The 25,289-nt window shown below is 36.3% G+C and overlaps 3 protein-coding genes across 7 annotated transcripts in view; 2 read left to right on the top strand and 1 right to left on the bottom strand.

Annotated features, from left to right (window-relative positions):
• Nucleotides 1–715: 715 nt before the first annotated feature.
• On the top strand, nucleotides 716–9,770 carry LOC122572718 (alpha-tocopherol transfer protein-like). Of its 3 annotated transcripts, none has more exons than XM_043738073.1 (7): nucleotides 716–759; nucleotides 3,107–3,346; nucleotides 5,408–5,499; nucleotides 5,763–6,008; nucleotides 6,661–6,855; nucleotides 7,421–7,592; nucleotides 9,304–9,770. In XM_043738073.1, exons 2-7 carry the CDS (start codon nucleotides 3,145–3,147, stop codon nucleotides 9,339–9,341), a joined length of 945 nt encoding a protein of 314 aa, XP_043594008.1. In that variant the 5' UTR covers nucleotides 716–759; nucleotides 3,107–3,144; the 3' UTR covers nucleotides 9,342–9,770. The 3 variants fall into 3 exon arrangements, with proteins under 3 accessions (XP_043594008.1, XP_043594007.1, XP_043594006.1); XM_043738072.1 differs by lacking the exon at nucleotides 716–759 and adding an exon at nucleotides 805–1,095; XM_043738071.1 differs by lacking the exon at nucleotides 716–759 and adding an exon at nucleotides 805–1,111.
• Nucleotides 9,771–9,885: 115 nt separating this feature from the next.
• The window catches only part of LOC122572719 (alpha-tocopherol transfer protein-like), a 15,958-nt gene continuing 554 nt past the window's right edge, over nucleotides 9,886–25,289 (bottom strand). The window contains exons 1-5 of one of the 3 annotated variants that reach the window (XM_043738076.1): nucleotides 22,623–23,088; nucleotides 12,274–12,447; nucleotides 11,560–12,113; nucleotides 10,972–11,122; nucleotides 9,886–10,584 (exon numbers count right to left, since the gene is read on the bottom strand). In XM_043738076.1, the coding sequence (XP_043594011.1) occupies nucleotides 10,556–10,584; nucleotides 10,972–11,122; nucleotides 11,560–12,113; nucleotides 12,274–12,447; nucleotides 22,623–22,632 (918 nt within the window). In that variant the 5' untranslated portion in view covers nucleotides 22,633–23,088 and the 3' untranslated portion in view covers nucleotides 9,886–10,555. Of the gene's footprint in view, nucleotides 10,585–10,971; nucleotides 11,123–11,559; nucleotides 12,114–12,273; nucleotides 12,448–13,039; nucleotides 13,062–22,622; nucleotides 23,089–25,289 lie in introns of those variants that run through there. The other 2 variants (XM_043738075.1, XM_043738074.1) reach the window with 2 other exon arrangements.
• LOC122572717 (alpha-tocopherol transfer protein-like) overlaps nucleotides 20,663–25,289 on the top strand; it is a 22,220-nt gene continuing 17,593 nt past the window's right edge. Inside the window, exon 1 of the mRNA XM_043738070.1 lies at nucleotides 20,663–21,237. The gene's annotated coding sequence lies outside the window, so the exon portion shown is untranslated. The remainder of the gene's footprint in view (nucleotides 21,238–25,289) is intronic.

Below are 25,289 nucleotides of genomic sequence, written 5' to 3'. Positions count from 1 at the left end.
TATGAATTTTATAAACATAATTTATTAACTACATCGAGTTGTGTTATCAACTAAACTTATTAATTATTTCTTCATATTACATATAACGGTATGCGAATAATTCATATTTTTATGAATATAATTTAGAAGATGGAACGTAGGTTGCAAATCGTTTTGTATATTGTACATATATCGGCTATACTGAAAATTTATATACATATAAAAATTCTCGATGAAAAATTATGGATATTTGAACTGTTACAATTTCGTGATTCCTAGAATTTCGTACAACAATCTACCTGGGTTCATTTACAAGCTCGAAGCTGCAGCCTCGTTCACAACATTCTTTAAGCTTCATTAACAATCGTTTAAATTTGTAGAATTTTCGGAAAGGAAAAGTATCCTCGTTTTCCAAAACCGTTACACGATGTGAAAACATCTTTGAGAAATAAAATGTACACAGGATCGAACGAAGGACTCGGATATTTTCTTCGAACATACGTAGAGAATAATATGTAGAGAATAGTTTAATAATACATCTTGCGTCCATTTTTCTTAGCGAAGAAAAGGCTGAATCACAATGAAAACGATATCAAGCAGAAATAATAAATCACGATGACGTATAACAAACGCGAAAGGTGATCGTAAATTAAATGGAATATGCGCATGTCAATTATACATATGTTTTTAATGTTGAGTCAGAAATCAGTTTCAAATTTAATTAGTCGCAGGTCGAGAAGGAGCATAACCTTCGCTGCGGGACTCACTGTCACGACTAAGGTGGGAGAAACGCTTTCGCTTTTCAGCCGATTTCCGACTTGCGAGTCCTGCCTCGAGATAGTCTTCATCAGAGTCTCAATCACGTTGCATCCGTTCGTTCGATCGACCGATCAACCTGTTTCTGTTTTAACAGGCCAGTTTCTCAGTTTTTAGTCGTCCGTCCGACACGATCATCGTAATCGATACTGCGTTCGTGACATTCGTGAATCTTGTCGCGTAGAAACCGTGAAATGACATCCTGCAGCCTCGTCATCGGGATATCGTGAGACGAATCATTATTCTCATAAAAAAATTAATTTCTCAAGGGAGAAGCACGATTCTAACTGAATCCCTCGAGTAAGTGAATCTTCAGGTATGACCATTTATTTGTCGATTCGTTCATTTTTATTCGTATTCGGTTCGATGTTGTCTGCGTTTAATATCGATGATCGAGATTGGTGTGTTATGGGAAGGATTATTGTTTCGCTTTTGGGCATTTTATCGTCTTCGTGTTCGAATCACGGTTCTGAATTAAAAAGCTGAAAGTACGTATTTTGTGTATCCCATGCTAGAAAAACAGGGAATCTTGAGGATAAGGAAATAATTCTTTTCCAAGTTGTTCATTTTGTATCCTTTGTTAGTTTATCGAGCGATATAAAGCGGTTGAAAAGACAAATTTGGAATAAATTGGCATTGGAAAATTTCGGTTGTTGAAACAGATTAATACGTATTTGATAATTTAAGTATAAAACGCAAGGGATATTTACTGCCCGTAAAATATACGACTTTCAGCAAATTCTTATTTTCATCAAACGATATTGCATATTTTATTTTTGGCTAATAATGTGACGCGTTATTTAATTAATGATTGATAATTAAACATATCGTAGTTTATCCTTCCAGTATCTATGTTTTCTAAGTTTCGTATATATATAAATGACATTGCATAAATTGACTAAAAACGTGTTGCTGAAAAGGAAAGGCCGAGGAATGAGGTTACACTACGCTGCACAAAAATCGCATATATAAGAACCGCATTAGAACCACACATTTTGAACTATTTCATCGTTTGGGATAATAGCAAGTCAATATTATCGGTATAAAGCAACTTAAAGACCTTTTATTCGTATTTCTCCATTTGAAGTCAATGGAAAGCAAGTTATGCGACGAAATTTCTGCAATATCAATCGCTGTATACACCCGTCAGATATCATTTGGAGTTTTTAGTTATCTTATCTGCCAGCGAACTACCGGATTAGGATAAGTACGTGTAAAATATAAATAAACGTTGCACAGAATGAACGTTCGTACGTTGCATTTCGACGATTCAATACAGAAGAAGGTAGACATTTATTCGGACAATATTTGCGAACTTTTGTTGTGCCAGCGATAAAACGATAATAGAAAATTCCCCCTAATATTATTTCATTATTCCTGTGAAAACTCTTTGCGATTAATTATTATTCATTTTACGATTTACCGCACGATTTATTGTGGGATATTCGTTCTATTAGAGTCGATAATCGGATCATCGATAGTATTAAAATTGTGTTAATAATCCGGTTAAAAAGTTGAAAAGAAATTTCTTAAATTATGTTTACTTTATACCTCTGAAGTAGTAACTGCGCAAATAGTGACTTAGGTCCTAGGATTACTCACGTTAAATTTAGTTTGTTCCAAGCAAATATTTGTACACATTACGGTACATTCACACAAACACTCGCTTCCATCAATTTCATTAACGGCGAATAAAAACGAAATTTTGTATGCATAATATTTTATCCAGTGTCGAGAGTACTAAATGGTGAAAGATATACATGTAGAGGGAATAAATAAAAATTCTTCTAAAAAAAAAAAAAAAAGAAATAGAGAGAATAACGTAAATTTTATGGCAAACACAGGACTGAGCGCTGTCAGTGGTAGAATAACGTCTTAATTGAAAATTTTCCGCGAAATCAACGTGCAACGCCACCATACCATATCGATTAAAAAAATTCGAGGATCGACAGAAACACGCATCGAGCTGAACAACGTCCAATTATCACCGACGTTAAAATCAATTTATTTTATGTAATTTATTTAATTATAATAATTCATGTATTACTTATATTATTATATTTACATTATTATAACCATATAATTTATGTATTTATTTAATTTATGTAAATATGATATCTATAAACTTGTACATGTATTACGTAAGTAATAACATGTAATACAATGGCAAACGTAATTCCAACAAACAGTAAAAGAAAAGGGAAGAATTATTTCTACATACATATCTGTATGTGTATACACATGTATGTAGTTCCTACGTTTCCAACAGAAGCTGCATGTAACTGGTTTTTCATGTATGTCCTATACATAGAGTTCGTTCAAGAGTAACAAAGCCTTGTCAGCGATCCCATGGAGCGGCTAGGAGACCAGGATGCCTGCACCGTTCCAACCAAATCGAGAGAACTGCCGCATTTGAAGATGGGCAGCTCCGTGTTGAAGGCCGATTTCGACGAAGGCGATGACTTCTACAGGGAGAAGACGAAGAACGAGTTACGCGAGACGCCAGAGGTCGTGGAACAGGCGTTGAAGGACTTCAAGGCGATGTTCAAAGGTACCAGGTAACGGGACTGCTGGGAAATGGTGCCCGGTAGCGCTATAGCGTTGATTTCATGGCCACCTTAACATGTATTCACTCGGATAATCGTGAAATAGAGGGAAGTTTGGTAGAAAATACTTGATTTTACAGTTTGTGCAAGATTTAGGAGAATTTTGCGCCAGTAGAAATGGTAGCTATGAAAGCGATTAGAAAAGTATGGTTAAGTTTAAAAATGTCACGCGACTGGCTTTACGAGCAGTTTAGTAGGAAAGACTCGCTGTACGTATTTGGAGAGGATTTAAGAGAAGTTTGCGTTAATTCGAAGAATAAAAGGAAGCATTTCGAAGATGTTACGTGAATCGATATATGATAAACTAGTGACATTTCAGCCAATGTTTAACACTACTGACCGCTAGCGGTTCAACGGCATACGCACGTCCGACCGGCAGCTCAAGCGCAGATTCTCCCTGACGCCGGCTCTGTTTCGATTTAGACTCTCCAATACCATTCTTTTCGTTCGTCGCGAACGGTAAGTTTTTCAAATTGGTATAAAACTGTGCGAGCTTACAAAGCAACGCAACTGACGCAACTGAGCAAGGTACTTTAGTACTAAATAAGAAATTACTTCTTGAATAACGAGAAAGATCGTCGGCGACAAAAAGCCGATTAATAGGTTGTCGATCGGTAAGTGTCGGCGACGAAAAACCGATTAATCGACTATCGGTCGGTAAAGTGTTAAAAAATCTTGTTGTTCTTCTTACCGGTCTATTGTAGATGGAGACGTTTAGGGAAAGAGAATATTTTTGTATTGTAATTCATTTGGGTACAGAAGCAAATTCTTGGGTTCTTCGTGCAAATTCCTGTCGTGTAAGCATGTTGGAATTCTTCCTTTACCTGCTGTACACTTTAGCCGGTAATATTTTCTTTTAAATTGAATCGAAGAGGATCAAGAATACCATGCGAGACGATTTCTCATATGGAAGAGCGTTCGATAGATTTTCATCGACGTTTTAAAATCATTCGATTCTCTCGAAGTACTTTGAACAGGAAAATTGTAGAAAGACAAAGAATAACAATCGCAATCATTTATCAACCGCGATAAATATTTTTCATATTTTGTTATCAACCAGGTTTAGTGATCTGTGCGATTTCTTCTCGATAAATCAAAATATCCTATCGGCAATAACGAAGGTAAAACAAGATTAATTAAGCAGTCGACAAGGCTAAAGTACAAAAAGTCTTTTGTGGAAATAAATAAATATTTTTGATATTTTGCTACCAGGTTCAATAATCTGTGCGATTTCTTCTCGATAAATCCAAATATTCTATCGATGATAGCGAAGGAGAAACAAGATTAATTAAGCAGTCGACAAGACTAAAGTACAAAAAGTCTTTTGTGGAAATAAATAAATATTTTTGATATTTTGCTACCAGGTTCAATAATCTGTGCGATTTCTTCTCGATAAATCCAAATATTCTATCGATGATAGCGAAGGAGAAACAAGATTAATTAAGTAATCGACAAGACTAAAGTACAAAAAATCTTTTATGAAAATACGATTCTTATGGTCGAATTATACTTTGAATTAGCCTCGTGTTCTTATAGCGAAGAAAGGAGTGCTACGAACGACGCGCGGCGTTGTCGTGATGTTACCACGGTACATTCGCTTTATACGTTCGGAACCGGTTAGGTGAAAATGAAAATTTCACTTTATCGCGAACTCGGTTAATGTTCCTCGAAGGAACTTGATAGAAACTGAAGGTAATAGTCGCAGCGAATAATCGTCAAATAATCACTCGCTTTCTTATTTTAATAAATATTATTTACTTACTTAATTTTTTTTTCTTAAACAAGGAAAATTTTCTTCGTCACTATGAACGAGTTAGCAAACATCTTCTTTTTAAAATTATACCGACCGCAATAAATACTCCAACGGTGGAATAATGCATCGTTATCATCGAATAACCGCTCGGTTTGTCTCACTCGTCGCCTGAAACAATATCAATTTTCCTTTGTAAAGGAACGCTAAATGTAATTGCACGTTCCGAACGTGAAGGTTTGTGTTTTGTTTTCAGATGAACCCGATCTGTTCGTGCCGGATGACGATGAATTTTGTCGAAAGTTTCTACGACCTTGCAAATGGTACCCGAAAAGTGCCTTTGGGCTGGTGAGCTAAATTCTACTTCAACATACATATTCATACACCTACTACCATTGCTTTTCAACAACTGCGTCAATAATTATTGTTGAAACTCGAACAGTTAAGTTTCGAATAATTAAGAGAACGCAACGTATGTGTCCATAGCAGCGAGTATGCTGATCGTCACAAGAATTTGTCAGCTGTCAATGATTTAAAAAATTACTAGAATCGCATTTCATTTCGAAATTAGGTAAGAATTATATCGATAGAAAATCATTGTAACTTCGCAGATGAAACGGTTTTACAAGTTCAAGGTGAACAATCCACGCTACTGTTTAAATCTCTTACCCAGCAACGAGAAGAAGGTGCTGTCTTCAGATATGGTGATTCCGTTACCAGATCGTATGGCGGATGGTTGTAGAGTGCTTCAGGTGAACTGTGGGAAAGCATGGAACACAAAAATCATCAATATCGATGAAATATTCCGATCGATCATACTGTCACTGGAAGCGGCTATGGCTGAACCCAAGACACAGGTATACTCAATGGAATTGTCATGTTCTTGTTCCAAGCCAAGTCTCGTTTTAAATCTCGTCTCTATCTTTTGAATAAAAAAGAAAGTCAGAGAACGACAAAGAAGTTAGACACATGAGAACTGCACGATGAAAATAAGGTGTGAAATGAAAGTATGATATAGAAACGTAAAAAGCCTTCCTTCAAGTATTGGTTGAGCTTACAGAGGAAACGATTGTGTAATACCTGGTATGGCGGCACGCTGGTTAGGAAAGCACGCTCTATCGGAGTCGATACATAACACCTTGAAAAATGTGCAAGCCTCGTCGTAATATTCTATTCAAGTTCTCACAATACCCTACCATGTATTTTTCCATACGGCGCCGATCTTCCAGACGCGTATTTTATACGCATATGCGTACAATCGCGATCACGTGAATATTTCTCCATTTCGTTTGAAAAATGCTGCTGTACCTTTGTGAATATCTTTTCCCTGTATTCTATTCTTCCTATTCTATCATATTTCTGTTTACCGTATTCTGTCTCACCTTATGCTGACATAAGTTTGGACAAACTTTATTTTCCTATTTATTTTCTCTGTCCTACTTGTCGCGTTACATTAACGTTCTATTGCCGTTATAATTTGTCATTATGTCTTTTACGTGTTTTCTGTAGATTGCTGGAATCCATGTAATTTTAAATATGGACGGCCTAACATTGAACCATGTGACACACATCACTCCGAGTTTCGCCGCCTCGGTAACGGATTGGGTACAGAGATGTTTACCCTGTCGACTGAAGGGTATCCACGTAGTGAATCAACCCTTTATATTCAACATGGTTTACGCTATCTTCAAACCTTTCCTTCTGGTACGTGCTTCGACGATCATTTATCAACGAGTTCTCATTAACCCCTTTTCCGCGTCGTTTACGACCAAAGCGTATTTTTCTATCGCCAGAGAATTTCTTAGATCCTATGAAAATAAGAAACAATGGTTATTTGCCGCGCCTAATTTTCCTACACGCATCAAAAGCTCCTTTTCCGGTCGAGAGGAAAGTGAGATCGAGACATAAAAAATTCCATGATCGTAGTTTGATTAATTTTGTGTCTAATATATTTTTATATATTAATAATATTTTTGTGTCTTAATCCCATATCTTCCTATTTGAATGGAAAAAAATTCGATTACGACGGCATATCGAAGGAAAGACTAATTTACATGTATATGTAAAAGTGAATTTTAATAATTTTTCATATTACCTCGTGCTAGATTTTGTACACCTAAATGTTAGTTTGGACACAAATCGAACTGAAAGTAACAATTAAACGATACTGTTGATACTGTTTCTTCACGTGTTTATTAAATAGACGAGGATGATTCGTAACAATATTTGTCGCTCCGTAGAATATTTTAATTTGATCATTGATTTACAGGAGAAAACACGCAAGAGGCTTCATTTCCACGGAACAAACAGAGACACTTTATTGTCTTTCATTGGTGCGAAAGCTTTGCCGATGGAGTTCGGTGGCGAACTCGAGATGCCGAACGAACCGATTGGTCAAGGCATTTGCGATTATTTCTGCTGGTTCGAGAAGGACTTCGAAGGTACTCTACAACTTGTCATTTCTCAATTTCTATTCCATATCCTCGAATATCCTCCATCTGTGGAAATTAATTGCATGCTGATATATATTATAGCGCAATATATATACACATACATATAGGGTGTTCTTGCAATTTAGTGTACAAATTTGTAAAAATAAGATTAATACATTATGTAGCAAAAAGTTGGTAAATGCTTCGTTAGAAAGTTAGACGCGTTATGCGTTTCTACTATGATTCTACTATACTTGCATGTGAAAAAACTAGACAAAATTACCACGAGATTCGGTCTATGATAAAATTAATAGCATACCGATGTCAACTTTGCATTGACAAAGGCGGACGACACTTCGAAATGTACACACACAAGCTTTACGTTGTATGTGAAGTTATTTCCAGCTTTTAATACAGCATTTATGAAATTTTTGCTACATGATCTTTTATTTTTATCTATAGAATACACTGACACAGTTCGGACACTAAATTCTTCAGGACCGAATTTTTATTCATTCGTTAAAGGAGTTGATCTTCTTCAACATCGTGTTGACGCGACGCTTCATTCGCAATTTCCTTCGATTTATCTAAATTACTGAATTCTGCTTTCCAATATTATAGTTGCGGAGGGACGTTATCAAATGTAATTTTACACGTTGATTTTTAACGAGTAGAGTTTTAAGTAAAATTAATCCATTAGTCCATTAATCAAGAAAGGATAAAGAAGGAAAGTTAACAATCTGTTTAGTGGGAATGCTGCAAATTGTGCAATTGTGGCCATGTAATTTGATTTACCGATGCGATGGTTATTATTGCGGCGTCTTATCGCGTTCGATTTTTTAAACAAATGTACAGTTCCCACGTTATGAATTTCACATTCTAATTCGGATCACAGTTGATACTAGTGACTTGCGTAATTACGCACCGTGGTGTGTTTCCTTACTGCGTGCTATTATCGGGTATGGTTTGCGTTACGCAATCGCACCTCGTATAATTTCCCTCGTATACAGAAAAGGATAATTGCCGGACCATGCAACTTCGTTCATTACGTAAAGGGATTAATTACCGTCTTGAAAAATATCTTCTTTATCTCTGATTCTCGTTTACGAACTAAACTCCGGCTGACTTTCTCCTTACCCTTCAACTATCTCCCTTGCGCTAATTTTACGCCTTATATACAGCTATATCGTTAACAGATAATAAATGTGTGGAAATATTGGGAAACTTCAAATTTTAAAGAACAAAGGATTTTTACAGGAACAGCAAAAACGAAAAGAAATTTTAATGAACAAGAAAAAGTATGTTTAGTTAAAGAAGCGAATAATTGTTCTTTTAATCCTTTTATGGAAATATTTTATTTTTTCCAGGGAAAAAGCGTTAGGCAGTAGATAATTCTTAGCGTTAATAAAGATCCTTCTCCTGGATTTTCAGATAGATAGGGTTAAATAGTTTGTTACATGATCTGGTAAAGCAGCTAGTTTGATAACAGGAAATAAACGAAAGGAATAGTTTGTCGAAGCTTGCGATTCGTGTAAATGGTGGACTTATATAAATATCACGCTCGATTGTAACGAGTTTTGCAAGTACAATTAGGGTAATAATATAGTCCCCGGATATGCAAGGCTGCTTAACCTGCTTATCCACTTGTTCATATTAAATTTTCTAGGAAGTAGTTGACTTATGATAAACTCATGCAAATTAAACATTTTTCTCGTTACAGCTTCCAGTAAATATGGATATGTTAAGAGTACAAAATGACGAGGGACAGGGTGTAATAAGCGTTCAATTTGAAACGAGATAACAGAGATTTTAAGGTAAAGTGATTGTTTTCATTGAATAAGTACAACGAAATAGGGGAAACGGGTGATAAGAATTGGAAGAAATCACGATTTAAATATCATAGAAGGAGGAGGTTGGGAGTTCGAATAGTTATCGTTATAGACAGATCGATGATCTTTATGTTCGCGTTGGATAAAATTTATTTGAGAAATAAGAAAGATAGATAAACGAATTACAACGATGAGCGTATGGAAGTGACAACGAGGTTATCTTGTAATTATTTTTGTTATGGATAAATAAATATTTCGTGATTTCAAATGCGACAAGTGTAACGGGCAATATACGTTGTTATTAATATTGTTACTTGGTTTAATAAAATATATAAGCAATAAATACATATAAATCATAGTCGTGGTAAATAATTGTGACATTGATGGTTCGTTGTATAATTGATTGATTACGAATATATTTTTAATAAAAAAATGTCGGTCGAAACAAAAATAATGGTAAAGCCTATGAGCGGTTATTATATGTAATTACTTTAGTGTTTTTTAATACGCATTAAGTACATATTTTACAAGTGTATAACCTTGATAAATGATAGACCCACTTTCTTTAACAATAAATTAATCAACATGTTGATAACTTAATTTATACGAAACATATCAGCTGGTAGATTCTTCTGAAGCTTTGGGGAACTTTAAGTTAAGTAATTAAGTTAACAACACTATAATATAAATCGTATTTCACTTTTAACAAGTTTACAGTATATCATTTTTAAAAAATACATCGAAGTACATATTAAAATAATACGAAAATAGGATAAAATATAGTACCATAAATATCGATTTAATATCATACAAAATTACTCTAATCTATAACGTATAAAATCCTGATAACTCGATTATTTATCTTTTGCAGTAAAAAATAATGATAAATCCACAACTGTGTAACTAATTAACTAAAACAATGTGTCTACTACCTTTCCATTCTTTTTACAAGAGTCTAGTTAATAACGCTTAGTTAAGAGACTTAACTAAAAATTACCTATTATAATCATTTGCAACTAACTAGACTGTATGTCGAATAGTACTTTGTCGGAAGAACCCACAGCCAGCGTCTTTGCTCAAATATCGATTTTCGATCGAACAATCATTTTTCCATCATTTTGAAGGCGTACCGAAGCGCATGAATTATTTTTTATAACCATACGAGTTGATTGCTGAAAAAAGACCAAAGAAGAATCGATAAATAAATAATATCACGCGTAATATACATCCTGGGCTCTCTTGTACAACGATTTATTAATTAATAATATTATTAGGTCGTCCAACTAGTTTCTTTCGTTTTATGCGGAAATAATAGACGCGCAAGGTTTTCTCTTTTATATTATTTTATCGAATTACGTACGATCCATTTTGTTCTGTTGAGATAAACCGCGACATTTCACAGACTTGGCTTCGCGTTTGTACGAAGGTGCACTGTTGTGAAAAACACGTTTGAGAAAGAAGGGCACTTTTCGGACAACTTAACAATAAATTGACTAGTTAGAAACTACGGTTAGATAGGATAGACTTCTCTTTCCCAATTTTGTTATTTTGTCACCTACCGTCAAATTCTTTATCGCACATTAGTAACAATTCCAACCACTGTGATCCCGTTACACGTGGAAGTTGTAGCGTTCCACCGTAACAGGCGGGCAAACATTTCGGCGAGATGTATTGGTGGAATGATTTGCGATCTGTGCCGTGGAAAATCAACTGAAATCACCAAATTATGCATTAAAATCATTAAAATTATCTTTTGTAATATCTAATGCAATGCACTTTATGGATCTGATCGGTTAACATTGCCTTTGAATTTTACAGAAATTCTTCTCAAATATGCTACGACATCGATCGACCAGATCCTGATTATTTACAATCTCGGTTATTTAGAATTTTTAATTATCTATTTACTAACTACAAATGCTTGTACGTATCTTGCAATTCTTTCCTCTTCCAGTGAAATCTTTTTTTTTTTTTTTGATTATTCGTTGCTTTCTCAGGTCAACGATCGTTACTGATACTACATGCTAATTGAAATTCCTAGTTAAATAACAACCCGATTAGAAGGTTAACAAACGATCCTATCAGCCATTGAACTCCAACTTTCTCTGGAGAAAGTTGTAGACATTTTCAAACAGAGGTCAACTCACCCTACTCTTCAGCTTCTCCCTTAAGAACGGCTTGAACAACGCGAACACCATGTTGAACACGTACGGTTGGTTAATAATATGTATATTCTTAATTCGGAGAGGTACCGCGTCCTGCAGCCAATCGACTATTCTTTTCGCGATCGCTGGAGTGAATTGCCAAGCCTGCTGAAGAGTAAGTCCATCCATATCGAAAACGACTACGGCACCAGCGATTTGTGTATTTGGCTCCAACATGGCAGCCTCCACATACAGAACGCAACCTTTGAACACCTCGTCCAAAGAGCACTTGTTGTGCTTCCATTTTTTCCCAAGCTCGATGATCAGTATCCTTCGTCCACATTGATCTCGGTTCGGCAGCACGGTCAAAATATTGTGCTCGAATATGTTCTTCTCTCGGCTGGGTTTCAGATTGTCGTACATGTCTGCATGCTTTATTTTAAAACTGTAGTAATTCTTCACGAGTTTCAATGCTGATTCTGGATAGTATTTGCACGGCCTGAGAAACCGGATCAGCCAGGCATCGTTCTCCAGCGGACACTTCAAGTCGGTTTCGGCTGTGATAGATTAAGAGCGATAAAAACGGATCTATCGTGTTTTTGTCTGTGATCTTTAGATATTAATTATTCGATCGAGCATCGTATGGTAGTCAAATTTTGGAGTTTTTCAACAGAAGGAAATAATATCGTTGATCGGTATTTGCGAATGAAACTTTACCTTTCAGTAATTCCCTAAGTTGAGCGACCGATTCAGTTTGAATTTCTGGCGTCTCACGAAGCTCTTTTTTCGCTACTTCCTGCAACTCCGGGCCGGGTGGTGATATTTCGAACTCGAGCGTGTAGTCGCCGAGTTTCAGAGACGGAATATTATCCCATTTGGTCAACATGTTATCTGCAATGCGTTACATAAATAAATAAATACGTTTCTATTAATATCGATTTAAATCATCGAAATTCGTGTGATATAACGATAATGAAACATTTACAATGGCTCGATAGTTTCTATATAGTTTCTATATATTTTTCGAAATATCTGCGATTGAAGGGGTTGGTGCAAGAAGGAGGCAGTTGCAGAAATTTGAGTAAACTAACAAGAACGAAAATCAATCGATATCAAATCACTTGTTGTCGATAAATATTAGAACATCTATCCGTTATATCTACTAGAACATTTTATTTAGTACTTTCATTATACACGCATTCGATGCGAACGATATAACAGATTTACGATAATATAATTCGAAAATAAAGGCAGCGAAGTAGAGTAGTAGAGATTTCTACTAAAAATCAGTGACCTAATATTTACGGCCGACAGTGTACATACATTTTCGGTTTTGTTTCAAACTTATGATTTATTTATCAAAGTGTTTTATATAACGCACATAATACATTTATTAAATGCCTTTTCACGAGCCACTGTACGTAACTTTTCAAATCATTAAAATCACAAACAAGCAGCGGGTTAAGAGAATTTCAGCACTGACTTTCCACCTCCATCTTTCCCAATTTATTAGTTCCCTTTCTTTTTTCGTTTGCTTATCGCGTCTTCGCAGAAATTACAATTTACTCCGTTTTATGGTGTTCTCACAGAAATTACAATTCATCTTTGAATAATTCAATTTCTTTTCGACAAAACTCTCGACAATTCGTGCGCATCGTCGCGACTGACTGCACATCCGATTCGCCAATTTGTAATTATTCAGATAAGCCGAGTGTGCAGAAAGCGACGATTTTGTCACGATAGTGACTCACTCGCCAGTCAAAGGCGGTTTGATACTGAACAACTCTGCTAACTCCGCGGAATTTAATTAACGAAGCGTACGTTCTCCTTTAGACGTTCATTATCATTTCACCTCCCCCTGCTCGGCGTCTACTGAAAATCCAACCAGAGAAATTATATCGCAAATTCTATCTGGATTTTGTTCACTCGCCATAGATTATTTCATTTCCAATCATTTTTAAGCATTCATATTATTCTTGTTAAACCACCTGTTTGCTTTTCTTGTCTTTTAACGTACTTCGGACTTTGTGCAGTCGCTTCAAAGATTCGAACGTGATTTTGTCACGAATTGTAATTATCGTAATGATGGAGACGTACGACAGACGGAAGTTAAACCTGCTTACAGCGCATGCAACAGATTGTAATAAATATTAAAGAGATCGATAGATACATATAAAAAAAACACTTGACTTTGTAGAGTATAATTTAATGGCATAATAAACAGATCGCGAATGTTCGTGTTAATTCATAGTTTTACGAATAGAAGTAAACGTTTTAATAAAATTCGATTGGAAATTTATTCTAAGCGATATAACGAGTACATTACTTTCGATATGTGTAGCTATCAATCAGGTCAGGCGCGAAGAAATGAACTGAAATGCTTACGGAACGTTAGAACAAAGCTTTGCGATATAATCTAATTCTTTCTGTACGTTAAATATGTAAAATTATTAACACGTTAGACCGAGAAATATCGCAGAATGTTTGATTGTTTCCCAATCATTTGGGTGAAATAAAACTAAAAAATGTAATCAACGTTTAATTGACATAGTCGTTGCGTAAGTGCGAGACCACGTCAAACGCTGAATTTGCATTGGGAAACATTATTCGACATTTTTTTCCAAGCGTTTCATATTCTCGAAGCGGACAAGATTCCTCGTACAGGCACGTGCAACGATTGCCGGAGGATATATCCTCCTCCTTATATATTCTCCTTCTTTTTCTTCCTTCCATTTTGAACAATTACGCCTTGCCGGTCGCAGCTAGAGCGTGGAATCGCGTTGTACGCTCAACGATGCGGAAATCTCTGCGTATAAAGGTGTGCGTGTACCTTCGTGCACATGTTTTCTTATGATTTTACGAGTGCAGATTTAGTGGGTTAGGTGTATTCGCCTCTTTCTTTTTCGAGAAAGAAGCCAGATACTGTAACATTTTGCTTACGAATCGATCCTGGTTCGAAGTTTAAATAAATATACAAATATTTAACAGCTTCATCGACGTTGATACGCACATAGTTATATTGCGTTTTGATTGTTTCTCCAACAATTCTATGGAGAATCGTAAAGTAAGTACAAAGATTATCTCGTAATCGTTCTTCTGCGAGGATGACGGGTATATTCGAAAAAAGTATACGTTTTATTAGAATTTGAAGGTAGAAACAAGATTTTATTATTACTACTAACTACCATTACTATTATTGTCAAGTGATCCAAAATAGAATTCTCAGAGCTTATTTATTCACGTATAAATTTTAACGTCGTTCGATTTCTTCCTTATATTCACCGGATGAAGGAGCAACATTCATTCATTCTCTGCAGACTTTAATCTGACATAAACATAAATCGTATACGAAAATCGAAATTATGCGGACTGATCGAGGCCAAATGAAAGGACAAATGTTTTCTTTTATTATCTGTATAGATACTGTCGTAACAAAGAAACGAATAAAAGTGCATCGATGCAGTAATTTATAAATATTGCGCAATTTCCGCTGACACGCAATGCAACACAACGCAATCTTCTCCTATTTCTCGTGGCGTAGTTCATAGTTCAGATCACGAATTGTGCGCACACTTTCACCAAGAGTGGCAAGAGTTACGTATTTCCACCGGAAAACCATTTTTAGACACGCGTTATAAAATTCACTGCCTAATTACTTCCATGCGAAAGCTTTTGCTATTTAAAGAATTGAAAGATTTTTTCGTACAGTTGGAATAGCATAGTTATATACTTCTTTGCATAACCGGCATATTGTATAATATAGCAGTAATAGTAGTTTAGCATAATGATAATTATATGTAAGTAGTATCATGATAACTTTTATTGGTACGAAAAAGGTAAACGCATGAATATTCAAGCAATCTGTATAATTAATGTTGTTGTAACGTTTCACGTTATAAAGAACATGTCATAAATTTTCCTTTAGTACGTGATTATTTGAAGCGTGTATAAATGGTGTTCGCGTAATTAGTAGATTGACCAGAATTAACTGGAATTAACCAGAGCTTTTCTCGTAAATGGTAGATAAAGAAATGGATGATAACTATCGAATACGTTCTTCGTACCAGGAGTTAAAAATTCGCTACTCCACTTCCATCCAATTCTTCCTTTCAACATTAATTTTTTTAATCGATCGATTAACCTACGCTATCGGAGATGTATAAAAAGTACTCTTTGTTCTTCCACTGCAATAACAAGATTAGAATCGAACTCTGTTAAAAGACTGGAACGTCACCAAGAACCTCTGCTAATCATTGGACGAAAATTCGCGAGAAACAAGTCGCAACTTGAAACTCCTATCTCTCTTTTTCTCGACGACAAACTCCTCTTATTTTTCCACGAGCCGTACATTAACGACGAATGTTGCCAATTCGACTAAAACGAGCACTTTGCTGCGCGTACCCTTCACGCCAGTTACTCTCCTTTGTTTCTCCATTTGGGAGAAACGGAGGGCAAAGAACATCATACCCTGCGAACGACTGCGAATACACGAGACAAATATTTCCTTTGTTTCGCGTCTTTTGTACACCGTCGAACGCGTAAAATGGACGAGCAAAAAAACGTCCAGGGATTTTACGTAACGCAACGGAGAAGATAGCTGCTGTATGTGTCGATCGCAGACAGAAAACGAGATAAAGGAATCAGAAAGGTATTTTGAGTCGATCAGTCGTTTGACATCGATGACAGGGTCCACGTAACGAGAAATGAAAGAGAAGCGCCGAATAAAAATAACGAGTAGTAATTTGGTAATCATAGATAAGGTATTTATAGTCATTTTGTAACAAATAGACGACACTGAATATTGTTCGCGAATTAAATCATTAGAGAGTTAGCAAAATTCTTAATACAGTTACCTTGTTTGAAATCTTAGATTATAAAAAAACCTGCATATTATTATTATCGTCGATTCAATTGTTATTTAAATGATTGTATATTTTTCTTGACTCGTTACTTTTTTACATTCTTTAAAATAAAAGGAACGGTAACGATACGAATGAATGCACAACGTTATAATTAATATGAAAAACGTGACAGCTGTTCGATGTTTGTTTTTGTCTCGATGTTTTGTCGAGGCAAACAATGTCGGATGAGAATTATAATGAAATAGTGAGTGGTTGTAAGAAGAGATAAATTGTAAATGAAAAGGAAACCGTAGCTGGTTTTACACAATTGTGTGACGTAGGTACTAAATTCGAAGGTGCTTTGAGGTGAAATTCGCAGCCATTCGTAGCACACGAAGACAGAGATCGATCCTGTTCCCCTGGAACAACCCGTGAACATGGTACCCCTCATCGTACCGATCAGTTTAATTGAATCGAAATAGCTAGTGGTTGAATTTATGTGCATAAATATATTATTTATTATTCCGTTAGCGAAATGGAAGAATTTTCGACGAGCTGTAAATCTATTTTGATTACGTTAAGTATATATCAAATTTACAATTCCACGTGCCGGATTGATAAAGCGGGCAATATTAGACTTTGAGATTCGTAAAGGCCAATTTGTTTGATTATTCAACCGAGTCCATGAAATATGAATTAATTGGATCGGGTATTTCTCGTGTCACCCAGAGACGGCCTGAAAGGGCGATCGATGGCGAAAGTACGGAGAAAAAGGATCAAGGACGCGATCGCAGAGGTAATTAGCGGTTGGCAGGCGAGCAGAGAAACAAGAAAGAAAAGTGGCGCGCGAATTCCGTCGATTGCGTAAACTTTCTGCTTACGATACTGTGCAAAAGTTTCTGGCTATTTCTGATACTACGCATGACGACTAGTCGCGTATAAAGTGCTCTTAGTCGACGTACACGTTTCTTCTTCAAAGGGACCTGCTATTTAAATATTTATCTTGCTCGTGCTTTCCCAAGAAATCCTAAGAAGAAGGTATTTTTCCTATTGAATCGGAACGAACATTCACGTCATGTAAACACCTTTTTTCCTTATTTTTTAAGCTGTCGGAATAGCTTGTGTAATAAATAGTTATTATGAATTCAAAAATCATCAAGATCTCAAGAGAGGTAAAATAAACGTTTAAAATTCTGAAACGTCATACTTGTCGTTGTTAAGTTTCAAAAGTCGACTCGGACGAGTTAATGGATTATGAAATCAAAGGTTGACGGTGGTCCGTTTCTTTCACCGTGCCCGACCTCGAGGTACACTCAGCCACGAAAAAGGAGACGCTTGTTATTCGAGGTGAACCTGTTTCACGATCAGGGTCATCGGTGTCATATTTTGTTTGCTCCTTTGGAAAAGACACAAGGCGCCTGCGATCTGCCTGGGGACCACGATTGGCTCGGGAATACGAGTCATTTTGGAACCGAGGGCTCCGAATTCGTGGCTTTTGGAATTGGAAATATTAAACGTATCTAGATTTCACCTTGACTGAATAATTAATACAGACGACATGTCACGATGAGAAGCTACAAATCGTGGAACGTTTATTTTTCTCTAAAAGCAGTTTGTGAATTAGCACGTTCGATTTCACATTCCCTTCTCTTGCCAACAACCCTCTGTCAATATTTATCGGCGTGATTTATGAGAGAGCTGAAAGCAAGGGTTACTAGCGCACTTGCATTCGGGGTTGTAAAATTTTATCGAGCAATTCCACTTAGGCGCATCGACCCGCCATCGCAATTGGCAGTCGACCAAGAACTGCTGAAACACAAGAGTGCAACGAGGTAAGCCACCTTCGCGACCAACGCAAAGATTCGTGTACTATTTAAACATCGAAATAGGAGCTGAACCGATGCCAGCATACGGTTTCACATTTTACGCACGTTCGATCGTTGATCGACTTTGCATAAACCGACGTTGCAACAGGCTGCGTCTTCGATGAATCGTTTCTCACTGACAATGAGCGTCTGTACCGTTTGTACGTTTCTACGAAACTGTTTTCTTCACGCGAAAATGGAAAACGCACGTACATTTTTCGTTCATAGTGGAAGTAAAAATCTAGAGATGGTCGTCGAATTTTCATTCAACTCGAAACTCTAGTCAGAGGTTAGTGAGATAACTCTCTTATGTAATAGTCCAGAGACGATTCTCCATAGCAGAGAACTCTTGCTTCATTCTCGTAATAGTTACCCTAGAGCAATCCGAGAAAACTTTCCCATCGTCGAGGGGATGCGTAATACCATTCTCGGTGTTTGAAGGAGATCGTTAACGATCGTCGGAACGTCAGTCTTACGCCTTGCTTCTGCAAACAATTGGCAATCGACCAGACGACGACCATCACCTCCTGCGACGCTATTCTTCTTCATGTTCTTTCAGGAAAATTCCAAATATTTAGTTGACTCGGATATTCGAATATTATTTCATTTAGTTTCGTGTTAACGTAGAAATAAAACAATGGATCGTAACTATTTCAAGAACTGAAGTTTATGTCATAACTGTTCTTAACTCTTAAAAGTTGCGTTTTATATGAAAATTCATTGAAGAATCGAGGATCATTCGGTAAAGTATTTGTCGTTAATTCGTGCAAGGTGATATAAAGAAACTTATTCCGTGCCAATAATTTTGTTTATCGCCGTAAATAAAATCTGTAGTTTCTATTATTCCTACAAGGCAAGAAAGTAGTTCTTGATGGCCTGTCTTTTGTCTACACGTTGATTACAGCACGAATGATAACCGAGAAAGGTGAGCTTAATTTCAGAAAGGAGCCAGGAGGATGAAAATAGAAAGGAAACGAAGACAGATCTCACAATGGGCGTTAAGAAAACGAAAACAGAGGAAAGATGAAGATGAAAACTTGAGGAGAAACAGGAACAAAAGAAGAGGAATAAAAGCTTCCTCCTGCAAGCTCTAACGCGCGGAACGAAGACATGCTCGTTACGTTAACTTTGATTGGGTCTTTAGATAAGAAAAGAACCTGATTTTCAAGACGGCGAAGAAGGAAGCAACTTGAAATGTCAGAGGAACTACAGAGTCTTATTAGTGTGAAAAGAGACGGGAACCTGGTTCATTGCCGTCGAAGAAAGAGGTTTTTAGATAATTAGAGAACCGATGTTATAAAATAGGTTTGCGAGAAAAATATTGGTAGAAGCTCGATCGAAGTAAGGTAAGATTATACAAAAATAACAGAACACTAAAAATTGACGTAAGAAATTCTGCTTTACGATCGATTATAATTAAAATTCTTCGTGATTATGTCGACAAAAATATATCGATGACTGTTCAATGAATCATTATCAGGCCACCTTCAACGAGTAATATTTATCTTCCACAGAAAACAATCTTGCGATTTTATATGTACGTGATTCATAATTGACTTTCCTTTCGGGGAGGGAATTGTATAATTTACAATTCATTCGAAGTTACTTGGACGAATATAGAACGCAGACAAGCAATAAAGAAATCGTTGAATTTTAAAAATATCCTATACACTTTTAGATTTATCGTAAAATACATAAAATATTTTTATTGAAGGAACTTTCCCATTCTCGTCCGAATATTTTCTTACTATTTCGTTACCGATTCATCTCACAAGCAATAACAAATATTTTAGACGTTTCAGAATATTTTCGAACGCTGAATACAGGTACGAATCATTAGATAAAAGATTATTGGAATTCTAATTTAAGATATGTCACAGTATTCAATTCAGGACGTACTTTTCAAAAAGTTTCGCAATTGATCATTAAAATCTTAACTGACACGACTTACATAAGTAAAATTTTTCATTACCAAACTATTAAAACTACGTTACTCTCTAATGACAAAGCAGTCTAAAGAGTCATCAAACAATAGAGTTATCAGTACATGAAGTTAGCACGGATATACGTACACTACCGTTCGTAAGTATAATGAGTTACACATAGAAATCTTTGATGAATTTATTATATGCGTTGTACAAAGTATTATGAGTTTTCGTTAACATCGTAATGAGACAGGATTATCATAATCACATTCACAAGATTTCAAACAAGACCGAAAATACACGTAGAAATTGCAATTTTTCACAAAATTGCTGCACAATGTTTACGTCTTGCTTACATCTTCACTATAGCATACTAACTATTGTATATCAATATTTAAAACTGAGTTTGATCGCGTAATAATATACTATGAAATTCACCTGTAATTATAATAAACGATAATATCGCACAGAGTCTTTCTTTTCGTAATTTGGCGATTAAATTATATCCCGTTAAAAATGAACGAATCTCCGCATACTTTCAGGCGTTAGAGCGCGTTTAATAAATTTCACAAGTACCGTACTCTACATCGCATTTAAATTAAAATCGATTTTTCGGCTAATTCGTGAAGCAACAGGATAAACGGCGATCTTTGGTTCGAAACTTGACAACAACGTAATAGTAGGATCACGGGAAACTGGTTAGGAAAATGTTGTATGATTCTGATGTAACTGTGCACGCGTAACAAACGTGCCATGGTCGCAGAGAAACCGCTGGCACATTTGCAAGACGAACACGTGCGATGAACACAAAGAGAATCGTCTAGCATCGGGACGGTCTATCGAGGAATACCTTGGTCAGCATTTAGTTTTTCGAAAAAGATCCAACTGTAAGGAGTTTTCGCGCGGGATAAGTGTTTTAAATTTTCTTGTAAAATTTATCACAGAATCTCAACAAGATTATCATCTACGTAGGAAAGTGAATGCTGGTTAAGTGTTGTGAAACGTGTGCAATACTTTCATCACTGGCAGAAGTAATATGGACGCTAGAGTGTATGTAAATTGTTGCGTGTTTTCTATCGGCACGAATACATTATCGTTTTACTTGTATGCCTTCCTTTTTTTATTATATCTTCGATTGACGTAGTGCGAATAAAGGTCGGCGATGAGAACAATTTTGTTACACGTCATAATCACCAATCTTAATTCCAAATGAATACATTTTAATTTTCAATTAACGCTTCAAAGAAAACCTTGTGAAATCGATTTGACTATCTCATGGTTGACTTGCTTCTCTGTTTCTGTCGCTTTACGATCTTAGGATAATGTAATCGTCGACCTTATCATCTCTTGTGACGTTACGATCATCATGTTGGCTTAATGTGACTTTACGATCGTCATTTCGATCGATGTGTGATGAAAATCATGTCCGATCATATTAATTCTGTGTAATCTTCGCTGCTCAAGAGGCAGAAGGAAGCAAATAGAACAAGCTTTTTGTTTGTTAATGCAATTTACGTTCTTGAGATCAACTATATTCTTGTTCTTTCTAATGAAAAAATAAATATTGAAACAGCGAAACAAAGAGACAGTCGAGGATTTGAAAAAACCGATCTTCCACGTTGTTCGTTTTCCACTTATTTAATGTTTACACAAAACGATACCAATTTATCGTTGTACGAATAATTACGGGCTTGCGAAATATTACACGGATAATTACAAAGAATAAATACAAAGTAACGATTTTAACAAGGGAAACAAGTGTTTGAGCGACCCACGATAACGCAACCTTTTGCTAAATGGCTTGTCTTGATCAATGTCATGTTTACTTTTAAATTACAAACCCGAGAGAGTCACGATAAGAGGGACGCAAATGTCAAGTTAATGGTAATGTTAGCGTAAATATTTGGTACCCTGGTAATCGGATTGTCGAGTTGACGTTTACACAAATTCGTTCCTTTCTTTTCAAATGACACTCGGGAACAACTATTGAAGATCTCAACACCAAAAAGGACGAAGTAAAAATATAATTAATTCGTTCGCTAGAAATCTTTCCAACAATATTTCATTGTCGGATCAGTTCCCGAAATAAATTCGATCACATCGTAAAGCTAACGAGAGAATTTCTAACAAAACACGAAATTACAACGTAACAATCTTTTGTAAAAATTATAAAATTCAACCTATAATTTTAATACATTGTCGCCGATAATAAGACCGCGCGTCTTTATAGATATATCGACATATATGTTTCGATGTCGGATAAATGTTTCACATAAATGCACGAAAATCCATGGTAATGACATATTATAACGTCTAACGCGATTATAAACGATCGATTAAAAAGACCTTCGCGCGCCTTAAACCTACCCAACTTGTATACAATTCTACAAAAACAATAGCAACAGCGCTTCTACACGAAAGCAAAGAGTACTTACGTTCGATCATAGTAAGTGTTACTTGTCTCGGTTCCTCGGTATCCTCTTCGGTTTTCTTTGTCAACGAGATTTTAGAGAGTTTGACCGATACTTTGAATAAATTCCTTGGAAATCGATCACTCGATAAAATAACTAACACGAAACTGAAGCAAATACTAATGAATCAGCCAGTGTATCGACCAAGACACATCGACGGGACGGAAAATTCTGTCGACGGAACGAGTGAATATCCTCGAGGTGGGGGCGCAACGATCGAGCGAACGAAGGCGAGAACGTTCGCCGAAGAACCGCGACGTGCGTTCGATCGACAAAACGGACGAAAATGCGGTGGGACCGGGCCCAGAGACCCGTTCTTATACGCTCAACAGCTTTGCTTTCAGGGTCGAAAAAGTAAGATTTTTCACGAGCGTCTACGATGGCGTGCCGATTCGTTCATAGAATCGATGATCCTCGTTGAGTAGATTGGATCGGAAGCGCGTTTCTTTTTGTACCGGTACAGCTCGATCGTCGTTGTTGACGAAACGAGTAGAACGAGATAGGAAACGCGACATCGAAACCTGTACTGCGAGGAAAATAGTTACGTTTCACGCCGTCTGGAATTAAGCTGACCGATTCGTTGGAGGGGAAATGGATTTTATTAACTGATCGAGTGGAAATCTTGGTCGAGCTGTTTCGAGAGATTCGCACGGTGAATAGAGAGCCGTGTGACAGGTGGCTGGAGGGAAATTGAACTCCGCTATGGGAAGAATTCGACCTGGAAATCGACGGGCAAATTGGAACGTAATGTCGTCTCAATTATCGTTATGAGATACGGATCATTAACGAATACATGACGCTAACATTTGAAGAAAATCTTAATAATCCACGTAAATCACACGAGCAACGATTGATACGGCAGAAAAATTGCTTTCGTATGAAAGTTGACGGATATAATTATGTTTCATTTTATTTACCGTAGTTGTCGTAATATTTATGAAAGGAGGTATACGTCTTTGGATCTAATATTATAAAAAGGCTATACAGTTGCAGTCACAGGCTGTTACGTTAATATTTCAACATCTTTTAAATCCGACTAACTTTTTTAAAATTAAACCGAATGATTTTTTGAGAAGCTATTTAGAAGGATGAATTTTGCGCATTATTTATGACGTGTAAAGGAAACGTCGAAAAAATTGCAGTTGGTTGGAATGGAAGAATCGCGATGAAAATTGCAAAGGGTAAATGTCCCATTTTACAACCTTTTTATCTGAACTTAATTAATATTTTTATGAGCTATAAACGGTTAGAAATAATGAAAATCGCAGTAATTTACGACTTTCGGGTAACCGTAATAAATTTGAAGATTCTTGCGAGGAATCTTCTCGATGGCTGTCGCTTGTTTCTGCATCGGTAGATTTCAATAGAACGTTCGGCATGTGTCTAACTGGTATAAATCTACAAAACGTATCGTTTCGATTTTCGTTACAGACCCAGCTACAAAGGTTGTAAAACACGGCCATCTTTATTATTTTCCTCGCGATTTCGATCGATTGAAACTTTTTCCGAAATCTTCTTTACGCGTCATCCATTAAACTAATCCTTCCAACTTCTCAAAAAAGTTCAAGTCGTTTTGTCCGATTTTCAAACAGTTGTTCCATTTTAAGGCGTTTCGAATACAAACGCGTGCGACTGCATACTATTCTCTTTCATCTATCGCGTGACAAAAACCAGAACAACGATAAAAGCAGATTTATCATATTTTTCCCATGTGATTTTCATATACACGTTCCTTCGATGTAATTTTTATACTTTACACGCAACAGATTAGCTTTCTTCATCCTATCGATGATTTTGAAATCATTTTTTCGTTGTAAATATTCGAACGACGTAAATATTCGCGCGCCAACAGGTAATTATAATCTTTTCAGACGCGTAGGACGTTTTCGTGAACATCGTAGGAATGACAAACTGGTTGGGACTGTTTGTCACGCGCCAAATCGAAAGGTTCTTGAACTTTGAATTAATATGCGCCACGTTTTCCATTCGGTGGAGCGCAGAACTGTGATTGTTCGCAATACGCGATCGGTATACAGTTTTGAATCTTTCGCGGGTCGGTTTATTATCGTCGTTTGACGCCTTGGCGCTAAAATGCAGCCAGTCCGATTGCGGCAACTCTATGATTAGATAAAACGTTTCGAAATGGTGTTCGGTTGTGGAAAGTTGAAACGTGTCTCTACCTTCCCCCTTTTTGTTTTCTTAATTAAAATCGTGGTTGTTGCTAGTGATGTAATTGGGAACCAGTTTTTGAACGTGTATAAGTCTCTAGATGTGAAGATGACACTCTGAATTTCAAAGCTGGTACAGGTGTCGTGAAAATGTCATGGTCGATTATTAGATAACAAAGATAAAAAGTAAAAAAAAAAATAGACAAGTCTATAAATTCGAACGAAATACGACAATAAAAATATTGAAACTGTAATCAACGGCGGATAAAGGATAAGAGCAAATAGAAAGAATTCGATGAATATATGTTATAAGAAAGATATTTACTTTAAAATAAAATATTCAGAAAAAGATACCTCTGAATCGAAAATACAACGACAGGATCCGAAGTAAGAGAAAATAAATTTCCATAAATTTAAATTAATATGATGATAAGTGCGACGAAAGAGACGCTATTAGGTATAT

Source organism: Bombus pyrosoma, linkage group LG11 (genome assembly GCF_014825855.1).
Source record: "Bombus pyrosoma isolate SC7728 linkage group LG11, ASM1482585v1, whole genome shotgun sequence".
NCBI classification, from domain to species: Eukaryota; Metazoa; Arthropoda; class Insecta; order Hymenoptera; family Apidae; genus Bombus; species Bombus pyrosoma.
This window is presented reverse-complemented; position numbering and strand designations above follow the sequence as displayed.

What these genes read in the sequence shown, in the direction of transcription:
- LOC122572718 (XM_043738073.1), top strand. Translation starts at nt 3,145, where the DNA reads ATGGAGCGGCTAGGAGACCAGGATGCCTGCACCGTTCCAACCAAATCG. An exon ending in CGAAAAGTGCCTTTGGGCTG is followed by an intron (nt 5,500 to 5,762) that starts GTGAGCTAAATT and finishes GTAACTTCGCAG; the next exon opens with ATGAAACGGTTTTACAAGTT. An exon ending in TGGCTGAACCCAAGACACAG is followed by an intron (nt 6,009 to 6,660) that starts GTATACTCAATG and finishes TGTTTTCTGTAG; the next exon opens with ATTGCTGGAATCCATGTAAT.